General features: G+C 40.2%; 1 protein-coding gene across 1 annotated transcript in view; it reads left to right on the top strand.

The window, feature by feature from the left end:
* The first annotated feature begins 2183 nt into the window (after positions 1–2183).
* Positions 2184–21127, top strand: part of atp10d (ATPase phospholipid transporting 10D) — a 39633-nt gene continuing 20689 nt past the window's right edge. Inside the window, exons 1-9 of the mRNA XM_070919764.1 lie at positions 2184–2470; positions 3461–3655; positions 4999–5203; positions 7148–7233; positions 7886–7992; positions 14334–14465; positions 14731–14843; positions 15645–15897; positions 17575–17807. Of these exons, the coding sequence (XP_070775865.1) occupies positions 2184–2470; positions 3461–3655; positions 4999–5203; positions 7148–7233; positions 7886–7992; positions 14334–14465; positions 14731–14843; positions 15645–15897; positions 17575–17807 (1611 nt within the window). The remainder of the gene's footprint in view (positions 2471–3460; positions 3656–4998; positions 5204–7147; positions 7234–7885; positions 7993–14333; positions 14466–14730; positions 14844–15644; positions 15898–17574; positions 17808–21127) is intronic.

The raw sequence follows: 21127 nt of genomic DNA, 5'->3' as shown, positions 1-21127 counted from the left end.
TATTGGTCTAGTTTTCGCTGAAGTGCCCAGACGGTTTAATCTCCCTTCTTACTCACTTGTAGATTTGGTGATGAGGAAGTCATCACTGACCTTTGTGTCTGAGAGGAAGGGTTTAAGATCACATGACTGCATCTTTCATTTAACCCTTGATAGAGGGTGTGAAGGAAAGTGCCCTGAACAAGCTTTTTGTCATAGTTAAAGCCTGGGCCAGGTTGTTGTGACTCAAAAAGAACTCGCTGCTTTAAACCCATAACCCTGTACATAAACTGCTGCGGGCTCTCTCTATCTTGCTGTCTGGTAATACTTAACTCTTGGAAGAGCTCAGTGACATTTTGTCCCTAATATGGGAGCAAGGAAACCTCTTCAAACCATCAACTGTGAGATCATCTTTACTTGTTAACATGTCCCTGAACGTACCAGGTTTGGTTATCTTTAGTACTGTTCTTATGACCTCGGGTTCACTGAATCCCTCTTGTAAACCTTCATCAAGTTGTTTATAAAGGCTACTATATGACATATCAGAACCAGTATCAGAGATTTGACCACCGTGCAACTTAAATTCCCTACGTGGTAATAGAGCTGCTACATCAGTTAAACTTACCACCTTATCTTACCCACAGGAGCATCACCAATGCCACGGAAGCTGGACTTGGCTGGCATCAATGTGGTGAAGTCCCTGGCTGGGGCATGAGTGTCTCTATTCTCCATGAAAAGATTGGTGCGGTTGAAGAGGTGTGTTCAGGTCGGTGAGTTGGTGTATCTTCCATCAGACAAGGTGTAGTGTTGCCCGCTGCAGTAGCTAATACGTCTGGGTTGAGTAGCAAATCACTGAGCAGATCATCGAGGAGGAGGAGTTGAGTCATGCCTTCATCTTCCATAACTCTCAACTTCTCACTTCGGACATAATCAACAGTCAGTTCATAGAGCTCTGGTTCACTTAGGTCTTCAGTATTCTGACTCTGTCAGCCGTCCTCAATCGAACTCGCAACAGCCTGCAACTGGCTGGCACTCAAATCTGAAAGTTGTTTTTGGATCTTGAAGATCAGCATTCGCCGTGGAGTTACAGTAGCCATCATGACATAAACACTGGTTGCCGCCGCTCTCTGGATGACGTATAACACAACCGCCTTCCTTGAAGCTTTACACAATTTTGTCTCACAATAACCATGCACTCTCTCAGCAGTGTAGCATCCATATCTTGGACGAGCCCCCAAATGTAACTGGCTGCAGACCTAAGGGTATCTGGACCGGTAACATGTAACATGTAACATGTAATTAATGAAGAGACACGTGACAGGTTAGCGTCTTACTCAAGCCAGCGCCATTTATATTCAAATATTCTTAATGTTGCTCTCCAAAATAACAGAAAATACATTTTCCAAGATATATACTATATACTGTAGTATATGTAGTTTATCCAAATAAGGAATTGTGTGCAAAATAACATATAAAGCATCTGAAAACTAACAAATCAGATCTGACCCATTACTGAGACATAAACATACTAGTACAAAAATACCAAATTGACAATAACAACAGCAAAGAATTTGGCCATTACTGCATCAAGACCCTTACATCCTAAGTACAAGTTCAAATGTTACAATAAAGTTACAATATAAACATGTTGCAGGAAAACAACAATGTTACAATGTATGTTACAATAAAGTAATAATGTTGAAATACGTTGATAGTTCTTTTGTCTTTCCCCTCAGTATTGATATCAGTGTTGTTTTTGATATGCAAAATAGTCACACTAGAATGTGATAGCATTAAAGTGGCAATGTTGGGTACTGCCAGCAACAGTTTTAAATATGATAATAACTGGGCTGGGATATAAAAGAATTTGATGGCCGCATAGGAGAAATATGTCAATACAGTATACAACACATTATCCCGTCTGACCAACCAGAAAACACACTTTTTCACCTGCTTTTCCATGTAAATTGAAATAAATAATGATTGATTATTGTTATTAAGGGTAATGACACCAGACACCAGACTAATCCTCTAGACACATGACCCCAGAAAGCCTGGAAAAGAACAAACTATTAAACATGATTTTGTGATTCTCTCTGCAGTATGACGACATTGTGAAAGTCCAATACGGAGCACAGAAGAGCAGGAGGTCAGAGAGGAGGGAGCCCGGCCAGTCTCACAGCTCAGCTAGAGCCTCTGCTGTGTAGATGGACCGGCTTCACTGGGTGCAGCATCGCTTTTGGCAGCTGCTGGCAGGAGACTTAGGGCAAGGCTGGTACTCTTCCCCCGATGGCCTGCCCAACAAAAGCTCCCTGGACACCCACAGCACCCCACAGAGAGTCAGTGGGAAGCGGAGAACAGTGTTTACCCGCCATGGGCCCCACCAACAGGAGTACGAAGCTGTCTTCAAACGCTACAAGGGCAATGCCATCCGCACTACCAAGTACAGCTTGTTGACTTTCATCCCCATGAACCTGTTCCAGCAGTTCCATAGGTCAGATTTTATTTGTGCAAGAAGCACAAAATAATTTAATATGTACCATTGAATGTAATAATAATGTAAAGCATATACTTTACGTAGCTGCTAACTATTTTCAAAAGAATGCCATGTTCTATGTGTTGGAATGTGTTTCTCTAGACAGTCTGTAGTTTCCTACCTATATCAAGTATGTTCCAAGTCGCTGTAAATTATAGTGATGCAGGTTAAACCTGTTTATATGAATGTGTTAGTGTGCAGCCAGCCTTTATGACCCTCCTCCACACTGGCTGGCTTTGGTGAACAGAGTCTGTATCACATAGGGAGATCAGTGTGTTATCAAGCTGTCTTTGGGATTAACTCAGAGATATTGTTCTAATAGTCTGTGTTGACAATGCGGTCTGTAGATTTTTCATAATGAAACCTTGTAAGGCTGTGTTTCATCCTTGTGACAGTGCTCATTTTGCCTATTTTAGATGGAATGCACCCAAAGATATTTGCAATTCTGATTCCAGCAAAGCAACCTGAAACAAACTGAATTTGTGTGCTATTTCAGGGTGTTATTTGTCTGCATTTTTACATCAAATCCACCACATGCAGTTTTTCACCACATTTACACAGGCATTGTATTCTTTGATGTATTCACTGTCCCAGAATTTATTGCCCATTGGTTTAGTTTTAGTCTTTAAAATGGGCAGGAACTGATGATGAATCTTGAGTCACTGACACAGAATCTTGAGTCATTTGGTTAGAAAGTGCTAGTTCAGCTTATTAGTCTTCAGTTTTCTGAAGGCCACACCTTTCATGGCCATCCATTTGACAGTTGTTGAAGATGTTTCAGTCTAAACCAAAGTGGTGGACCAACCGAACGACAGAAAGAAGATGCATGCTGGTCTGGTAGTACACCATTGGAAATGGTCTGGTAGCACTTGGTTGCACTTCCACAGCTTCTGTTATACATGTTTTTGTTTCTATACACTAATTTGAGCTCTGCGCCTTCCTTTGTAGGGCTGCCAACCTCTACTTCTTGTTCCTGGTGTTACTGAACTGGGTGCCAGTAGTTGAAGCCTTTCAGAAGGAAATTACCATGATTCCTCTGCTGGTGGTTCTCATTGTTATCGCCATCAAAGATGCCTTAGAGGACTATAGACGCTACTTGTTCGACAAGAAGGTCAACAACAATGTAGTGCAAGTGTTCTGTGGGTGAGTGAACCTCTCTCAGCTTAAAGCAACTACAAGGAACTTTCATTTTGTATTGACTTGTCCCTGTGGACAAAAGTGGCAGTGTTTCCCATAAAGACAACTTCTTTTTGATCCTGTTTTTTTCTTTTTTAAACACAGCTGTTTGCATAATGCACAGCAATGAGGTACTGTATCTATTTGTGGCTATGTAAAATCAATAACTTAAATATGACGATGGTGAAACAAAGTAAACTTTGTTTTTGTACCGTCCATACACCTAAGTTACATGTAAGCCTACAACTAACAGATTTGTTTGCTCGGTTCTTGGTCTTTGGTCAATTCTTTTGTTTTTCTCTGTGCTGATCCTGCCCCAGTATCTGCTATAACCACAAAATATAACATAAAAAATAAAATTCATTATTGGCATTAAGAATAACTACATAGAAATAGCTGATGGTCTCGTTTGCTTGTGTAGGTCACATAGAGGTATTAAATTGAGACTGTTTCATAACCAGTTATAAATTCTCTTGTAGCATGGCTATGAGGCACTAGAACTATAAACTGTTATGAGAGAATATTGAAATCATTGATCATGAAAATCTAGTCAGCCAGCTCAGGTAGAACAGTGGACTCAGAGCATGTTGGTGGATGCTAGGGTGGAGGTGGGACTGAAATGCTGTACGAACAGCAGTGGCAGAGGTGACAGCCATACCAATGAGTGACAGCATAGCTTTCAGGTAAGCAGAGTGACATCAAGCATCACTGCAAGACTGAATTGGGCTGCCTTAACTAGCTCAAAGCCTTTACTACATATATGATAAATAAACATTGTCTCTTGATTTCAAATTTGGTGCTGGTACTGTTACTGTGTCACTTAGCAAAAAATACTCCATTACAAGTCTTGCATTCGAAAGCTTACCAAAGTAAAAATACAGAAGTATTGTCAGCTAAATCTACTAAAAATATCAAAAGTAAAAGTAGTAACTGTGACAGATATGTTATTATATATCACATTATTAGATGTAAAAGTAACTAGTAACTAAAGTTAGCAGAGTAGTATAAAATGGAAATACTCAAGTAAAGCACCTCAGAACTGTAGTTGAGTTAATGTACTTGAGTTTAGTACAGTACTTGAGTAAATGTTAATTTCCACCACTGCCTGGGATCTCTCTGTACTTTGTCCAAAAAAGTTAAAAAACAAACAAACAAAAAAATATCACAATACTGACCACTCTGGATATGTTTGTCATGTGATTGTGGTAATTTAAACTGTAACCTCATGTACACCAAAAATCTGTGGTCTCATTTGCCTTAGATGTTTTTAATCTTCTGTCTCTTCTGTGTCTACTCATATTGTCTCATAGCAAGCAGAAAGCCTACATTGACCAGTGCTGGAAGGATGTACGAGTCGGAGACTTGGTCCGTCTGTCCTGTAATGAAATCATCCCTGCTGACATGCTGCTGCTGTATTCCTCTGACCCTCGTCGGATTTGTTATATTGAAACTGCAAACCTGGATGGAGAGACCAACCTGAAACAGAAACAGGTGGTTTCAGACCTCCCATTGCAGGTAATACATTAGGTGGATTAATAGGTGTAAGCTGGGTCTTTGCCTCAATTTGTGGGCCCTATAGCAAGTCTGCATTTGTTCACCCCTTTTTGGGTCATTAACTATGTCTATATGTATGCCTTTATAGATCTTTATAGGTTTCTGCTTCCCAAGGACTTTTTTTTAACTTTATTACATTTAGAAAAAAAATATGTTCCTTCAAATGTAATTCATGAAGCCAATGTCATCAAGCAGCAATATTTTCAACCATCTATTAATTACTATTAATGGTAAAACAATTAAGATAAAAGGTAAGATTACCTGTTTTACAACAAATGTAATTTATGTGCTGAAGTGCCCCCTGAAGATTGGATTATGTGCGAATGACAAACAGGGCCTAATGTAGTACACACAGGTGATATGAAAAGCCCTGTAGCTAGACATTTTGCAAAAGAAAAAAGATTACAAGATATCTCAGGTTATTGAACATAGCCTGCCCCACAGACAAAAACGTGATACTGAGAAACCTCTTCATTGAGAACTCTATTAACACCGATTTACAATTTAACACCATAAAACCAGGAACTCCTGGGACTAAATGAACAATTCTCTATAAAACCCTTTTAATAATTAAGATGATTTTGACAGCAGCATTCTCCAAAAGATTATATGTTTCTTTTGCCACCGTGGATTGTTTTATCTATGAAAATGTGATCTGATATAGATTTTTTTTAGGGGCAGATGGTGACTCAAACATTTGGGGAGGGCAGGATGAAAACTAACCCAGAGTGATAAACTTGTGTTAAAGAGGTAGATAGTTTTATAATTATACAGTAGAATATTAGAAAAGAAATTCCAAGCTGTAAATTGCAAACAACCTTTAAACTAAAAACTAAACTAAACTAAAAAAAACATGAAGCAGTGTGCAGTTTTACATTTATCTAGTTAAGTGATCTCAAAATCCTTAAAATAACTTCCCAATAAATGGAACTATAAAATCATATTTCATGCGCAGGCCCTTGTAAATCTCACCCATACCAAATTTATACCAAAATTTTGTGACTCATCAGATTCTGTGTCTATATCACATACTTTCTGCCTGAAAGCCTAACAGAGTAGTTTTGTAGTAGTAGTTTTAAATTGAACTAAGTGGTTTAATGGCTTTTCGCCAGAAAGCCCCGAAGGCAAAAATGAACTGGCAGTATAGCTTGCCATTTGGGTCACATAATCTGATGGGTCACAGAATTTGGTTAAACACCTGAATCCAGTCCTGAGCGGAGTGAAGCAGCACCTCGGGCTGCCACACACCACCATAGTCCTGCTGTGGGTCCAGCCAGGACAGCTGAGGCAGTCCTTCAGGGCTGCTACACTAAGCTAACTGTTGCATTGCTAATGCAAGTAGCTAGCTACTGCTAATTGAGGATAACCCCTGCCTCGCTGTAAAGGTTTGTTTGTGTCCCCGGAGCAAGGGTGTGCGCGCCAAATGTGCGGTCATCGTGCATCGCGCATTACCCCCTGAGCACTTAATTCCCCACCTATTTACCAACTCCAACACTCCACTGACCAATGGTGTAACTTCATCACTCAGTAAGTCACAGATAAACCTTTGTGTTTATGGGGCTGGCCCATGTTTTGCTGCGGTCCAGCAAAAAAGAAATGGACACTGCTGTCTAAAAGAGACACAACGCACCAGATCTGCCTCTGCTTGCAGCCACAAAATAATGAACTCCTCCATCAACTTTAAAAGTGTGTGACAATTTCGTCAGCCTCATTCTCAATAGATAATTGGCATGTTTTATTTCAACAGCTCTACTCTGCCATAAAAGTCACTGTAAAAAATGTAAAATGTGGAGTGGAAAGAGAAGACCATCCCATGTCGTGTGCCACAAGTTGTGGTTTGTATGATTGCATATCTGTATGTGTATTTATCTGCAGGTTTGATTTTTTGTTGTGTGTGTTTCTCAGGGAGTAGAGTTGACTGTTGAGAGCTTCCAGCTTCGTATTGAATGTGAGAACCCCAACGATGACCTCAGCAGATTCAGAGGTTACATGTGAGTTCTTTTTCATGTTACAGTGATCGAATATCATCTATGTTCACTTGAATGAGAGAAATATCAGTATAATACACTTTTCATGGCCGTATCTCCCTCCATTGAGAAGTTAAAATATGCAGGGCTCATATTTATTTAATAATGTATTCATGGTATTGTAAAAAAACACACTGACATAATACTGACCATCTAACACACTGTATACAACCAAGCCCATATCAACACTTAAACATCACTGCATAATGCTTTTTCATTATAAAATTGTAAAACAGTGTTAAAACATTGATGGCGTTTAGACTGTCATGACCCTACATACCTTTATACATAGTTTGATTGATCAAAAGTCTATTGCCCCTAAAGAAACATTGCATTGGCATATTAGAAAACAGACTGAAATGCATCAAATAAAAATCATTTATTGGCACAAATTCAGAAGTGTTATGAGAATATTTCTAAGAATTCTATGTTTTGAAAATAGACACATTAAAGTCCTGCACCATTGCAAATGCACCTCCTCTTGGTTTCAACAAAACATCACACTGCCTGAAACACACTTTTAGTTGTCTACTTGTTGCCTGTAAAACTTGATCATGTCCTGCATGATGCTGAGCCTTAGCCCTGCCCCGTTGTGTGTATGCATGTTGTTTCATAGGGAGGACCCCAGTGGGATTCGTGTCGGCCTCCATAACAGCAACCTCCTGCTGAGGAGCTGCACAATCCGCAACACCGAGACCGTAGTGGGCATTGTGGTCTACGCTGGTAAGAGCACAGCGTCACTGACAAACATCTGACTAATAGCAATAATAGCAATTATTAATCATTAGCCTGCTCACACCTTGGTGTTTTTGCCCGTTTAGTGTAGTTCATTTAGGCTGATGTGAAAGCTGTCAATCTAACTCTGGTGCGGACTAAACAAACAGACCACCTGAACAGGTGGGTCTTAGTCTGGTTCCAAGTTTGTGGTGTAAAAACACAGCAGACCAATCACAGGACTATGATGTGATTTTAGCATGAGTTTACAGACTAAACAGCTATTAAATTCATATTCTGACCATGAACTGTCAAGAAAGCAATCTACAGTATATTTATGCAAGATGATTTGGTTCTTTTAGTCTTTACTATTAGTAGTCTTTTGAATATTTATTGTTAAGTATTATGTAATATTTAGATTGAAATGCATTTTAAAAGATATTCATCTTTTTTATCATGTTCATGTAACAGTATATCTGAGTTTGAACTCTGAGGGCATGGTAATCAAATTCAGCAAAATTGTACAGATTGGTATTGAACAAGTCTGTAGCATTTGATACAATTTCACCTGTAGGTGGTGCTAAAAGATTTGAAATGTTGCTGATGAACTGGCACAGCAGCTCTCACACTTTTGTTATTTTCGCTCTTTATTCTTTCTTTGTTTATGTATTATTCCACAGTTTTTTGGCGTCTATCTACTTCTATACTGTTTGACGTAGGAACTTCATTTCAATTTCAAAACGTACATCTTCTCCAGGAGATGTATGCTATTACTTTCACAGACTCTGGCTCCAAATGACGTCACCAACGCAGCCGTATCTGGGACATTTTGACATTTGGACAAAAAATTTTTGTGTGAGTGGGAGGAAGTGGAGACGCGTCGTCCATCTTTATATACAGTCTATGAGCACAGCCCGTTCCGTGTCATCCACTTACCACTGTGCTCAACAGCATATGACAGCAACAGTAACTTAGCTTGGAAAATAGTGATATGGGGCAATGAATTTGATGAACTTACTGTTTGTCAGACCACAAATGAGACAAGAATTAGGTTGGAAAAAACAATAGATGATCTGACTGGGCCTCACTGATTACAGTACAAAAACACACAACTTTATTCACTGATTTTCGTGAAAATCGATCATATTTTATGGAGAAAATGTTTTCTGGTTTTCCCTCTGATGTCCTCTGGCTGCTCTACCTCAACTCTCTTACGGAGAGATTTATGGAGTATCCTAATGGACAGAAAGCTATATTAAGTAACCGCTAACTGTAGCTGCCATTAGTTCAACTAGCTCTGAGTATCGGGGAGTGTTGGTGTTTACAACGCCAGCACTGGAGCTGTGGACCGCCGCTAGATGCACAGCTAACTAACAAATGGCAGCTACAGTTAGCAGTAGTTAACAATTACTTAAGCAACAAGTGGAGCCATCTGTCCATCAAGAAACTACCTACTACCTACATACTTTCCTACACAACCGAAAAAGCACACTGCAAGACATACTGAACAACCTCCAAACATTTGAAGAGTAATCCTGAGCAGAGCAGCCAAATAACTCAGACACATGAGTGCGTCCCTCTACTTCATTGGTGTGCTTTTTATCTTTTCTTTTCTTTTCTTTTCTTCGTGGCTGTGCTGTTACTGCTGTGCCTGGAGCAGATGACCATATAAGGACATCTGTGCCTATCTGATGTCAGATAGACACAAAGGTAGACAAAACTGTTGGAAACGGAGCGAAGTCTGAAGCCTGAACTTTTCACTCACAGGGATTACTTTAATATATGTTTACCTCATTATTTGGCAATTTTGGCAATGTTTAATATGAATATCCAACATTCTAACATATATATGACAGAAAATAAGGAAAAGCATAATAGGTCCCCTTTAAGAAAATAGTATCAAAACTCTCTGAGCCAGTTTGACTCACACATACAGGCCTTACACACTTCTACAGCCTTTAATACTACCACTACTATGACAGCCTTTACAAGAATTTGTGGGAGAAAACCCTCACAAGGGCCAGATGGGTACAGGTCTCCTGCCACACTACTAGATCTTCAGAGTCTGGTATATTGTAGATTTATTGAAGAATACAACAGTACAATAAATCGAGCTGGTCCCAGAAGCAACTAAACAGGCTGCCTTGTTCATATATTTTTATGGCAAAAGATGCTCCTCCTGATGGATTGTGATGTTTCTGGTAATATAATAATAATAATAATTCAATCACGGAACTTTGTTATTACGCTGTTGCTATGCAGATCACCTATCTGATATGTTCATGATGGCGCCGCGCTGGTGGCAGCCTGTCACAGCAGCTCCGTAACTTTCGATCTGTTTTTAGTTTCTTAAGTGTGTTTTTTTGTGTACTTTTTAAATTATTTTCATATACACGGACCCCTCAGCAAGTACGCAACTATGGATGTTCATCTGGTGACATTAGTAGTTTGCCTATTGCTATTTTTCGGACTTTTGGAAACTCATTCATTCACTGATCCATTGTTTACACTCGGGATCAGCTGATAGCCCTGAGCCGCACACCGCTTCTCGGCGCGGAGAGACCGGACATCCCCGCGGAGGTAAGGAGAAGGAGGAGAGGCTGCAGAGCTGGAGTAAAGCGCCGGGAGCGAAAAAGACTGTATAAGCCATGTATACCGTCTGTCATCTTGGGGAACGTAAGATCGCTCCCCAACAGGATGGACGAGCTAACGGTGCTAACCCGGCTACAGAGGGAGCATCGTGAGTGTAGTCTCATGTGCTTCACCGAGACGTGGCTGAATGAACTTTCCCCGGACTCAAACGCAACCCTGGATGGCTTTCATCTTATTCGGGCCGACAGGAAAGCTGCGGAGAGCAGTAAGAAGAAGGGCGGGGGTACTGCTATGTTTGTAAACGAGAGATGGTGCAACCTGGGACACGTCAGCGTCAAGGAGCAGCGCTGCACCAGAGACATTGAGCTGCTAGCTGTTGGTATTCGGTCATACTACCTCCCAAGGGAGTTCTCGCATGTTATTGCTGTAACCGTGTACATCCCTCCATCGGCCGATGCTGCTGCAGCCTGCGAGCTCATTCACACTGTCGTCTCTCAGCTACAGACTCGGCACCCCCAATCCCTCCTCCTCATCTCCGGTGACTTCAGTCACGCTCCCCTGTCTGCCACTCTCCCCACCTTCACCCAATATGTGAAATGCCACACCAGGGACAATAAAACTCTGGACCAACTGTATGCAAACACCAAGGATGCATACACCTCACTCCCCCTCCCCCCGCTTGGCCGATCAGATCACAACCTCGTTCACCTCCTTCCTGACTACACCCCCCTGGTGAATAAACATCCACCTGTGGAGAGGTCAGTGATGGTGTGGTCTGAGGAGGCCAGTGCAAGGCTCAGGGACTGCTTTGAAACAACAGACTGGGAAGCACTGCATTGCGGACTATATCAACTTCTGTGTGGAGAATACGGTGCCTTCCAAGAAGGTACAGTGTTTTCCCAACAACAAACCCTAGGTGACCCCCGACATTAAGCCCCTGCTGAATGAAAAGAAGAGGGCCTTTAGGTCGGGGGACAAAGAGTAGCTGCGGAGCATCCAGAAGCAGCTCTGGCAACAAATAAGGAAGGGCAAGGAGAGCTACAGGAGGAAACTGGAGGAACATCTGGGGCAGAATAACACCAGGGATGTCTGGAGAGGACTTAAGAAGATCTCTGGACATGGAAAAGGTGAGGGGAGACACCAGGACAGTGGAGACAAGGACTGGGCTAACCAACTGAACCTGTTTTTCAACAGATTCGTTTCTGCGCCACCAAAAGCCTCTTGGATCACTTTACTCTGCCTGACTAGATTTTCAGCCATTTGGAATTAAGTCTGATTGCCCCCAAATTTTCTGTGGATCATTATTGGACCAAGTTTATCAAAAGTTGACAACATTTTTGATTAGAGGATAAACCCCTTGAGATGCACCATCTCATTTTTAAGGGGGTCAGGCACAAAACATCGAAGATAAGAAACATTTGCACAAAAACTAAAAAGTACATACATACATGATAAATAATGCTGATAATAAATGAAACAATCCTACGACACAAAACAATTAACATAGTAACATCAACAAGGACATACACATATGGGCTCTCCCACCATCCCAAACCACACCTACTACATCTGTTGCAAGTGTCATATGTACAAAAATAATTGAAAAATAAAATACATGAAGAGACCAAAAAACATTATGTGAAAATACTGAGTATAAACCAAAAAAAGAAAGGAAAATACGATCAAAAATAAGAGCAAGTAGATTTAAGGTAAACAAACAAAGAAGTCTTGAAGAAGAAGTAATTGATCTGAATGAGTTGGGCAAATTATTCCAATCTGATGGTGCTTTAAACTTTAAAGAAATTGGGAGACGTGTTTTTAAGATTGTAGGTACAATAAAAAAAAGGTTGTTGAGTGTGTCCAAGTGAGTATGATGACCTGAATGGAACTAAAATCTGTTTTAAGTATAAAGGATAGTTAAAGTAAATGCATTTGAAAACAAAGAGCAACCAATTGAAATGTCTCCTGGAGAGAAGTGATAGGACAACTCAGGACAAATCTACAAATATTATTGTCAACTACATTTAAAGGATGAAGATGTTTTTCAGAGGTGTTCTGGTATATGATATCACCATAATGAATAATGGGAAATAAAAGCTGTTGGACAATTAGTTTTCTTACTTGGAGAGTAAAACAATTAATTGACCGATATAGTATTCTGAGACTAGCAGAAAAGCAGAAAATTCAGAATGAATCCAAAGTCCCACTTATGTATATGTATGAACTCTATTAAGTGGAGACCCATCAGTGAAAGTAACCAGTAGCCAACTCAGCAGATGAATAAGATTATATCTAGTACCAAACAAGTGAATTGTTGAATTGTCGGGACTGCATTCACTACGTCATTGAGGGGGGATCTCATCACAGCCAAGGGCCCAGCCAGCAGCTAGATGAAATACGTGGCCCTGTTTACACCATTAACATGCATTTTAGGTGATCAGATCACAAGTGGACAGCTGTAAGTACATCAGTTCACACCACGCACCTCAACCTGTGATTGGATCTCACTTCCCTGCTCTATCAACTGCATCATCTCCTTTTGCAAAGACCAAATGTGTTGTTTTTAACCTGAATTTGATGCATTTACTGTATCAGACTACAAATGAGACAACAATTAGGTTGGAAATATTAGTGTTTCTGGGGGCAGGACCTCATTAATTACTGTATAAAAACACAACTTTATAACTTAATTCACTGATTTTGGTGAAACTGGATATTCTGGTTTTCCCTCTGATGTCCTCTGGCTGCTCTGCCTCAACTCTCTGTGATTTATGAAGTTTCCTGATGGACGAATAGCTTTACTTGTTGCTATAATAACCGCTAACTGTAGCTGCCATAGCTACCATAAACAATAAACTGATAAGCTCAGTTAGTTGTGCAGCAAGTTTTACTATTACCTTTAAAGCTTAAGTAAAGCTTTATTAACCCACCTCTCCCTGGCGGTCCAAAGTTACTGTGCTAGCAGTGTAAACACCAACACTCCCCCAGAGAGTTTGAAGCTCTCAGTTCAGGCAGAGTCAGCTAAGCTAATAGGACCGCTAGCTGCATGGCTAACTGAGCTAACTAGCAACGGCAGCTACAGTTAGCTACTGTTTTGCACTTTAATGAGCAAATGAGTATGAACTTCCACTTATGTGCAGCAGGTCAATCGAGTAGGCGGTCCTTCAATGTGGCCCAGTACACACTGCTAAAAGAATGTGGCCATATGCAGCCCACCTCCGAATGTGGTGCATTCACACCTGTACTTAGAGCTGTCAAATTGTGATTTTGAATTTGTGAATTTGATAGCCAGTTTTCACGCCTAAACTAATGGTAAATGGTCTTCACTTAGATAGCGCTTTTCAACCTTCAGATCAGGTCTCATTTACCCATTCACACACACATTCACACACCAAGCAGCCATGGAAAGTGCTGGCCTCCATCAGGAGGCTCACTTGGACACTTCGACATGACTGTGGGAGCACCAGAGTTTGTTTGAAACCTGAACCAGAATATAACCAAACAGGAGTGAAAGGTGTGAAAGCATCCTTAAAAGATTTGGAGAATCAATAAAACAGAGTTTGAAATTAGTGTAAAGTGGAGCTGATGTAATATAGACTCAAGGAATAAGACTGATAGTGATTAGACTATAAACGAGTGAAGCTTTATGATGCCCTCATAATGTAAATTTCCAGTTTTGCTGATGTTTTTCCTACAGTATAATGATCTGTATGACTGGACATGGCTGTGGTCTGTTCTTCTCTCGCTATGCGACTCAGGTCATGAGACTAAAGCCATGATGAACAACAGTGGGCCAAGGTATAAGCGCAGCCAGCTGGAGAAGCGTCTGAACACAGACGTACTGTGGTGTGTGCTCCTGCTCATCATCATGTGTCTGACTGCTGCTATAGGTTTGTACCAAGAATGACTGACACCACATAACTGTCACTTCACAACATAGCTGTGAAACAGCAGCAGTATTATTGCAGTGTATAGCTGGCAGTGTAAAACAACATGAAGACCACTGAAGGGCCAGTATTTCATGGTAACCAGTGTGTCCAGTCACCAAAAGGACAGTACCAAAAAGCTCCAGAGGCTATGGGATTCAACCATGTCCAGCTTTAATCTTTAGTTGTCAAGAGTCATGACCTGCTTGGCTGTCTTGGTGTTTTTCAGGTCACGGCCTCTGGCTGAAGAACCTGAAAGACCCTGTCTTTCAGGTTGATGGGAAGACGTCTCCCACCCTTGCTGGATTCTATGTCTTCTGGACAATGATCATTGTGCTGCAGGTATAGTGTTAACCATCCCAGGCCAAAAATTGCATTTTAAGTCCCTTATTAGCTGCAGTTATAGATCTACTATATTTATTTGTCAGGATAACTGAAGATATTTGAAAATAAATAAACATTTAACATTTAGTTTTTGTATGGATTATGTAGATGTAGAATTTAGGTTCATGCATTAATTAGAATTCTGAAGGTTTCAAAAAGTACAACTCATTGCAGAACAGTATCCAATTTATCAGTGAACTCTTTCGTTAAACTGACATGAATGTCACAACCAACAGATAACAGAGGCCAAAACTGATGAAGAGAAACAAAAAATCATTTCTCAAAGTAACTTTTACTTAGCTATTACTGCAGTCAAAACACTGACCTTTCTGACTTCATAGAGGTCAGGGGTCAGCACCTTGATTGTCAAAAATTCTTAACATACACATACCCATATCAGAAGAGTGGGAAACAACCAAACCTGATACGCACATGTTGCTTGGATCACCATAGCAACATGAAAACAGGGGTTACGGTCATGATAGGACTAGGACTATTGATATGTAGATGACGCTCACGCTGGGTGTAAATAGCTGAATGGCTGCTGTATGACTATTTGTACCTAGTGCCAATAGACACTTCGTTTTTTTATGTCTAGATTACATAAAGACCTTTGTTTCAAACGCAGTATATGTGTGCTTATATGGAACCTTTACGATACGTGTTACATGTTCAATCAAAGTTGGTCGGTTTCCAGTTTTAGAGGTTCTTGTCAATAAATATATCATGTAGAAGGTGTAATCAATTTCTGTCCAACAGGTGCTGATCCCCATTTCTTTGTACGTGTCCATTGAGATTGTGAAACTAGGCCAGATCTATTTCATCCACAATGACTTAGACCTGTACAACGAGCAGCTGGATTCCAGGATTCAGTGCCGGGCCCTCAACATCACTGAGGACTTGGGTCAGATCCAGTACTTGTTCTCTGATAAGACAGGAACTCTGACAGAAAATAAGATGGTGTTCCGCCGCTGCAGTATCTATGGGGTTGAATATCCTCATGAGGAAAATGGTAAGAATTGATCATATGACTGCTAGAATGCTTTGACTTTCAGTCTTTCATTTACCTCTGTATTTTAACAGCAGTGAGGAATTACCTAATTAGAGCAGAGATCCAGTAGGACAATGATAGTTTTTTTTAACACAAACAAATTAAAAACTGGTGTGTTCTCACAGGCAATATAGTGGGTGGCCAGAAGGAAGGGCTGCTTTGGGCTTTGATCATTGCAATGTGTGCAGGATAAAGATGTCAGCCGGTCTGCATTATAAAATATCAGTAATTTAAGCTTATCAGCGTAATAGTTTTGAACCATGACCTTCAGTATTTGGATCAAGAAACTTGTGAGAAATAGGGGGTGCCAAATTTAGAAGGCTTCATCTAATTTTTTTCTTGTTCACTGCCCTCCAGTGCACCAGCACATTTGAAATCATATGATGTTAAAGGATAATTCTGGTTCATTACAATTTGCATCTTATTCTTTTTGTGATCAACTTTTTATTGAACATTATAAAACATACAGTACATAGGCAAAACAGGCTGGAGAAGAACAAGCAAATAACTTTATTTATGAATAATCTGAAAAAAAAGAGGAACCTGCATTGAAACTGTTAAAATATTAAAATAATCATATAATTAAGTTGAACGACATTGTCCAGTGGAGAGTACACATTCAGAGTGGTTAAGAGGTTGGACACAGAATCAGCTGCTTTACACAAAGCATTAATGGTACATTCAGGATGACACAAATTCAGCTCGATTTCTTGTTCTCTATTCTTACTGACAAAACAAAGTTACCACTCAGTGTTTCGTTTTCATTGGTGGGTGGGCCTTCAGCCTGTTTCTGGTTTCTGTCTGTGTCAAATGTATCGAACAAACAAACAGTTAAAATGTACCTTGGCCAACAGTACTACAACAGTACTAATTGTACAAATATCATATCATATGGTCATGATGAATAATAACTTCATCATCATTACCTTTTTGCATTTATCAGGGATGATCACAAGTTAACGTTACCAAGAAATCTTAGCTAGCTAGCCAACAGTCAGTAACACAGATACTCCCTTTCAGATGTTTAGGGATAATATCAAGGAGGAAAGGTAGAAGCCCAAAAAAACTTAACAGTCTCTTCCTCATCGCCGTCCAAAAAACAATTTCTAACATTTGTGGTTCTACCGAATTAGCCCATGTTAATTTAATTTCTTTTGATTTCTTTTGTTGTTGAAGACACAGCACTCCGAGACTGTACATTGTCAGATTATTTATAAGGCCCTGCTATAGGTGTAGATTTTTTAAAGGTGTATTGAATAAATTACTTATTTCTAACTACACATTACTTACTCATATTTTCAATCGCCTGTGCCGGGCCACTGAACCCTGTCAAAAGACACTTTTCCACTAGTCATAGGTCTTAACAGCAGAAAAAAAAACTTGTATCATAATCACTTTTCCACAGCATTAAATTCTGTCATTTTAATTTGATTACTATATTATTATTATTTTTATATTCATCAGGTAAACTGACATCAATTGATACTTTGTGTGCAATGACAATAAGGTTGAATATAATCTGAATCTAATGTAATTGTTTGATTATAATTAATCCTTGAAACAAACACAGTTGCACGCTCCAGACTTCATAGTTCTGTCCTATAAATGCTCTGTGTTTGTGTTTGCTGTGTGCATCAGCTCGAAGGCTGGAGGTGTACGAGGCGGAGAGGAACAAGGCGGAGAGGAACAAGGCGGCTGGTCACTCTGTGACTCTGAAGTCGGGCTGCAGTGGTAAATCTCTGAGCTGTCGCTCCCTTAGCTGCAACCGCAGCTCTGTGTCTCTGCACACACTCACTGCTGAATCAGAAGAGGAGGAGGACCAACTGTCCAATAACATCCAGCCCAGAACCAGTGCCTTCTGTAGCTGCATGGTCAGACTCACACACTCACAAACACTATAGACACTTTATTTGTGCACTAGCCTTTTTGGTTCCAGAATTGAGAATTGCAATTGCAATTCATGCAGCTGAAGTTATTCTGCAAGCTTGTTTTGATATTGTAGTCAGTTGAAAAGAAGTACTCGGAATGTATCTATGCTTATCTTGAATATTAAAAAACAGGTGAAAGTCACTTAAGATAAATAAGACAAACATTTAAGTGAAAATCATATTAAAAAACATACATTTTGCATTTGACTGTTTGTTAACTCAGCAGGTCATCTGTCTTTATCATTAGAAGCATGTGAACATACAGTTAGGCCCAGAAATATTTGGACAGTGACACAATCTTCATGATTTGGGCTCTGCATGCCAACACATTGGATTTGAAATGAAACAATTAAGATGCAATTGAAGTGCAGACTTTCAGGTTTAATTCAAGGGGTTGAACAAAAATATCCTATGAAACATTTAGGAATTGTAACCATTTTTATACAAAGTCTCCTCATTTCAGGGGCTCAAAAGTAATTGGACAAATTAACATTACCATAAGTAAAATGTTCATTTTTAATACTTTGTTGAGAATCCTTTGCAGGCAATGACTGCCTGCAGTCTGGAACCCATGGACATCATCAAACGCTGGGTTTCCTCCTTTGTGATGCTTTGCCAGGCTTTACTGCAGCTGTCTTCAGTTGTTGCTTGTTTGTGGGTCTTTCTGCCTTAAGTTTTGTCTTGAGCAAGTGAAATGCATGCTCGATCGGGTTGAGATCTGGTGATTGACTCGGCCATTGCAGAATATTCCACTTCTTTGCCTCAAAAAACTCCTGGTTGCTTTCGCAGTATGTTTTGGGTCATTGTCCATCTGTACTGTGAAGCGCCGTCCAATCAACTTTGCTGCATTTGGATGAATCTGAGCATAAAGTATATCCCTATACACTTCAGAATTCACCTGGCTGCTTCTGTCTTCTGTCACATCATCAATAAACACTAGTGACCCAGTGCCATTGGAAGCCATGCACGCCCATGCCATCACACTGCCTCCACCATGTTTTACAGAACATGTGGTGTGCTTTGGATCATGAGCTGTTCCAATTCTTCTCCATACTTTCTTCTTCCCATCATTCTGGTACAGGTTGATCTCAGTCTCATCTGTCCAAAGAATGCTGTTCCAAAACTGGGCTGGCTTCTTCAGATGTTTTTTGGCAAAGTCTAATGTGGCCTTTCTATTTTTGAGGCTGATTAATGGTAAATGAAATGGTCTCACTTATATAGCGCTTTTCAACCTTCACGGTTCCCAAAGCAGCTAAGTCTCATTCACTCACACATTCACACACCAATGGCGATGCCATGCAAGGTAATGGTCTCCATTTGGGTTCTTGCTCAAGGACACTTTGACATGACAGGGGCAGCCGCTCTAACCAGCTTTACCTCCCGTGCGACAGTGCGAACCACTGTGCCACCATGCGGCATGGTTTGCATCTTGTGGTGAACCCTCTGTATTTACTCTCATTCAGTCTTCTCTTTATGGTAGACTTCGATACTGATACACCTACTTCCTGGAGAGTGTTCTTCACTTGGATGGGTGGACGTTGTGAAGGGGTTTTTAGGGAAAATCATTACAAATTGCAAATTATGGGAATATAGGGTGCAAATGTCAGCGAGTGATGGGGGAGATTTCCCCCCTCTGTGCTTTTGATAAAAAAAATGTATCCCCAGTAGAGAGGAGATACGTGTTATCCTTGCTTCTGGTCAAACTCAATAAATGAAATGCATTTCCTATGCCTGCCAGTAGATGGTACAAGTTGATAAGATATACTGACTATCTTAAAAAGACATTATGGATCCTCCTGAGTGGACAGAGTCGCAAGTGGACTGAACTCTCATATGTAACAGTGGTGATGATGGCTGCATCTCACTCTTAGAATGACACAATGAATCCAGTTCCATAGTTTGTTCCTGCCATTGTCAAATTAACCATTACTATAAACAATAATAACTATCAAAAATGAATACACACTGAATGTGACGTAAGGTGACATACAATGTGACTTGCATTACCGTAGGTACGCATAGTTCCTTGTTATCAGGGGTTAACAACCCCTCCTCTATATAGGGGAAATACTCCTCAGCAGGAAGTAACTTTCAGAATTGAGGTGACACTACACTGTGATGTTGATCTCTATTCTCCTTGGTCAAGCTTAAATAAATGCTTCTGCATAAGACATCCAGGTCTACTGACCCTCTTAAAATCTTGAGAAAACCAGCTGTTCAGATTTCCATCACAATGACATTGCGACAACACCAAAACCCAGCAGCCAGCATCACTGGACAACCCTTCCACACAGGTCCAAGCTGATGCTTTCAAAATACCTCAGCAGCTGTCTTCTCTACCCTCCCGCCCGAGCCTTGTTGGTGGTTGTGTCAATGTAGACCGCTTCAGATGGAAAGAGAAGAATGGCTTTCAGTCAGTTCATCTGTACACCCGAGACACATATGATAACTCCACCTCTGCAGGCTGGACAGTTGCTATTACACAATGTCAAAAATATTGTAAATCTCAAATATTTTACTTTTATCTTCATTAATTTAGTTTTGGCACTGACACATACAGTACAATAATGTAATATAATAATAATATAATACAATACTATAATATAATATAATATAATATAATAATACAATATTACATACAATGTAGTGCATCAAGTGTTTGAGACCAGTGTCAGATATACAGTGCAGTCATATGTAAACATCAAATAATGGGGCTCTAGAGCAGCTAGGTAAGAGCTGCGGCTGTTGTCTGCCCCAATATGGCCACCACGCAGACGCAAGGTCAGATCGCGAATGCAATATCTACATTTCTATATCTATGCTTTGGCCACTATGTGAAATTGGCTTTAAAGCCTGGCGCCCCTGGGGCTTGGGCTAGATTGGGAAAACCGATGAGTTGATAACCACTGTTGTGCGATTCCCCTGAAGGTTTATAGCCAAGGCGCTGGTCAACTCCTGACTCAGCAGCAGCGAACCATGAGTTAATGTTAGTGACAGTTATACATTAACAGCGAAATATTGCCGAAGATTAAATGTTTTGATAAGCAGGAAAAATTCAAGTCATTGAAATAATGTTTCAGAACAAAGCCTTAGCATGAATCTGTATATATAAAGAACATTGGCGATATATCGATATCGGAATGTTTTACTTCCTAATCAGACTTTTCTGTTAAGGCTTGTGAGTGAATTTTTTATTTGAAAAGCCTACAATTATCATGGTTGATAAGCAGTAATTAGCATGTACTCTGGGTTTAGCAGACAGC

This window comes from Enoplosus armatus, chromosome 15 (assembly GCF_043641665.1).
Source record: "Enoplosus armatus isolate fEnoArm2 chromosome 15, fEnoArm2.hap1, whole genome shotgun sequence".
NCBI classification, from domain to species: domain Eukaryota; kingdom Metazoa; phylum Chordata; class Actinopteri; order Centrarchiformes; family Enoplosidae; genus Enoplosus; species Enoplosus armatus.
The sequence above is the reverse complement of the archived record's forward strand: the minus strand, read 5'-3'. Positions and strand labels throughout refer to the sequence as shown.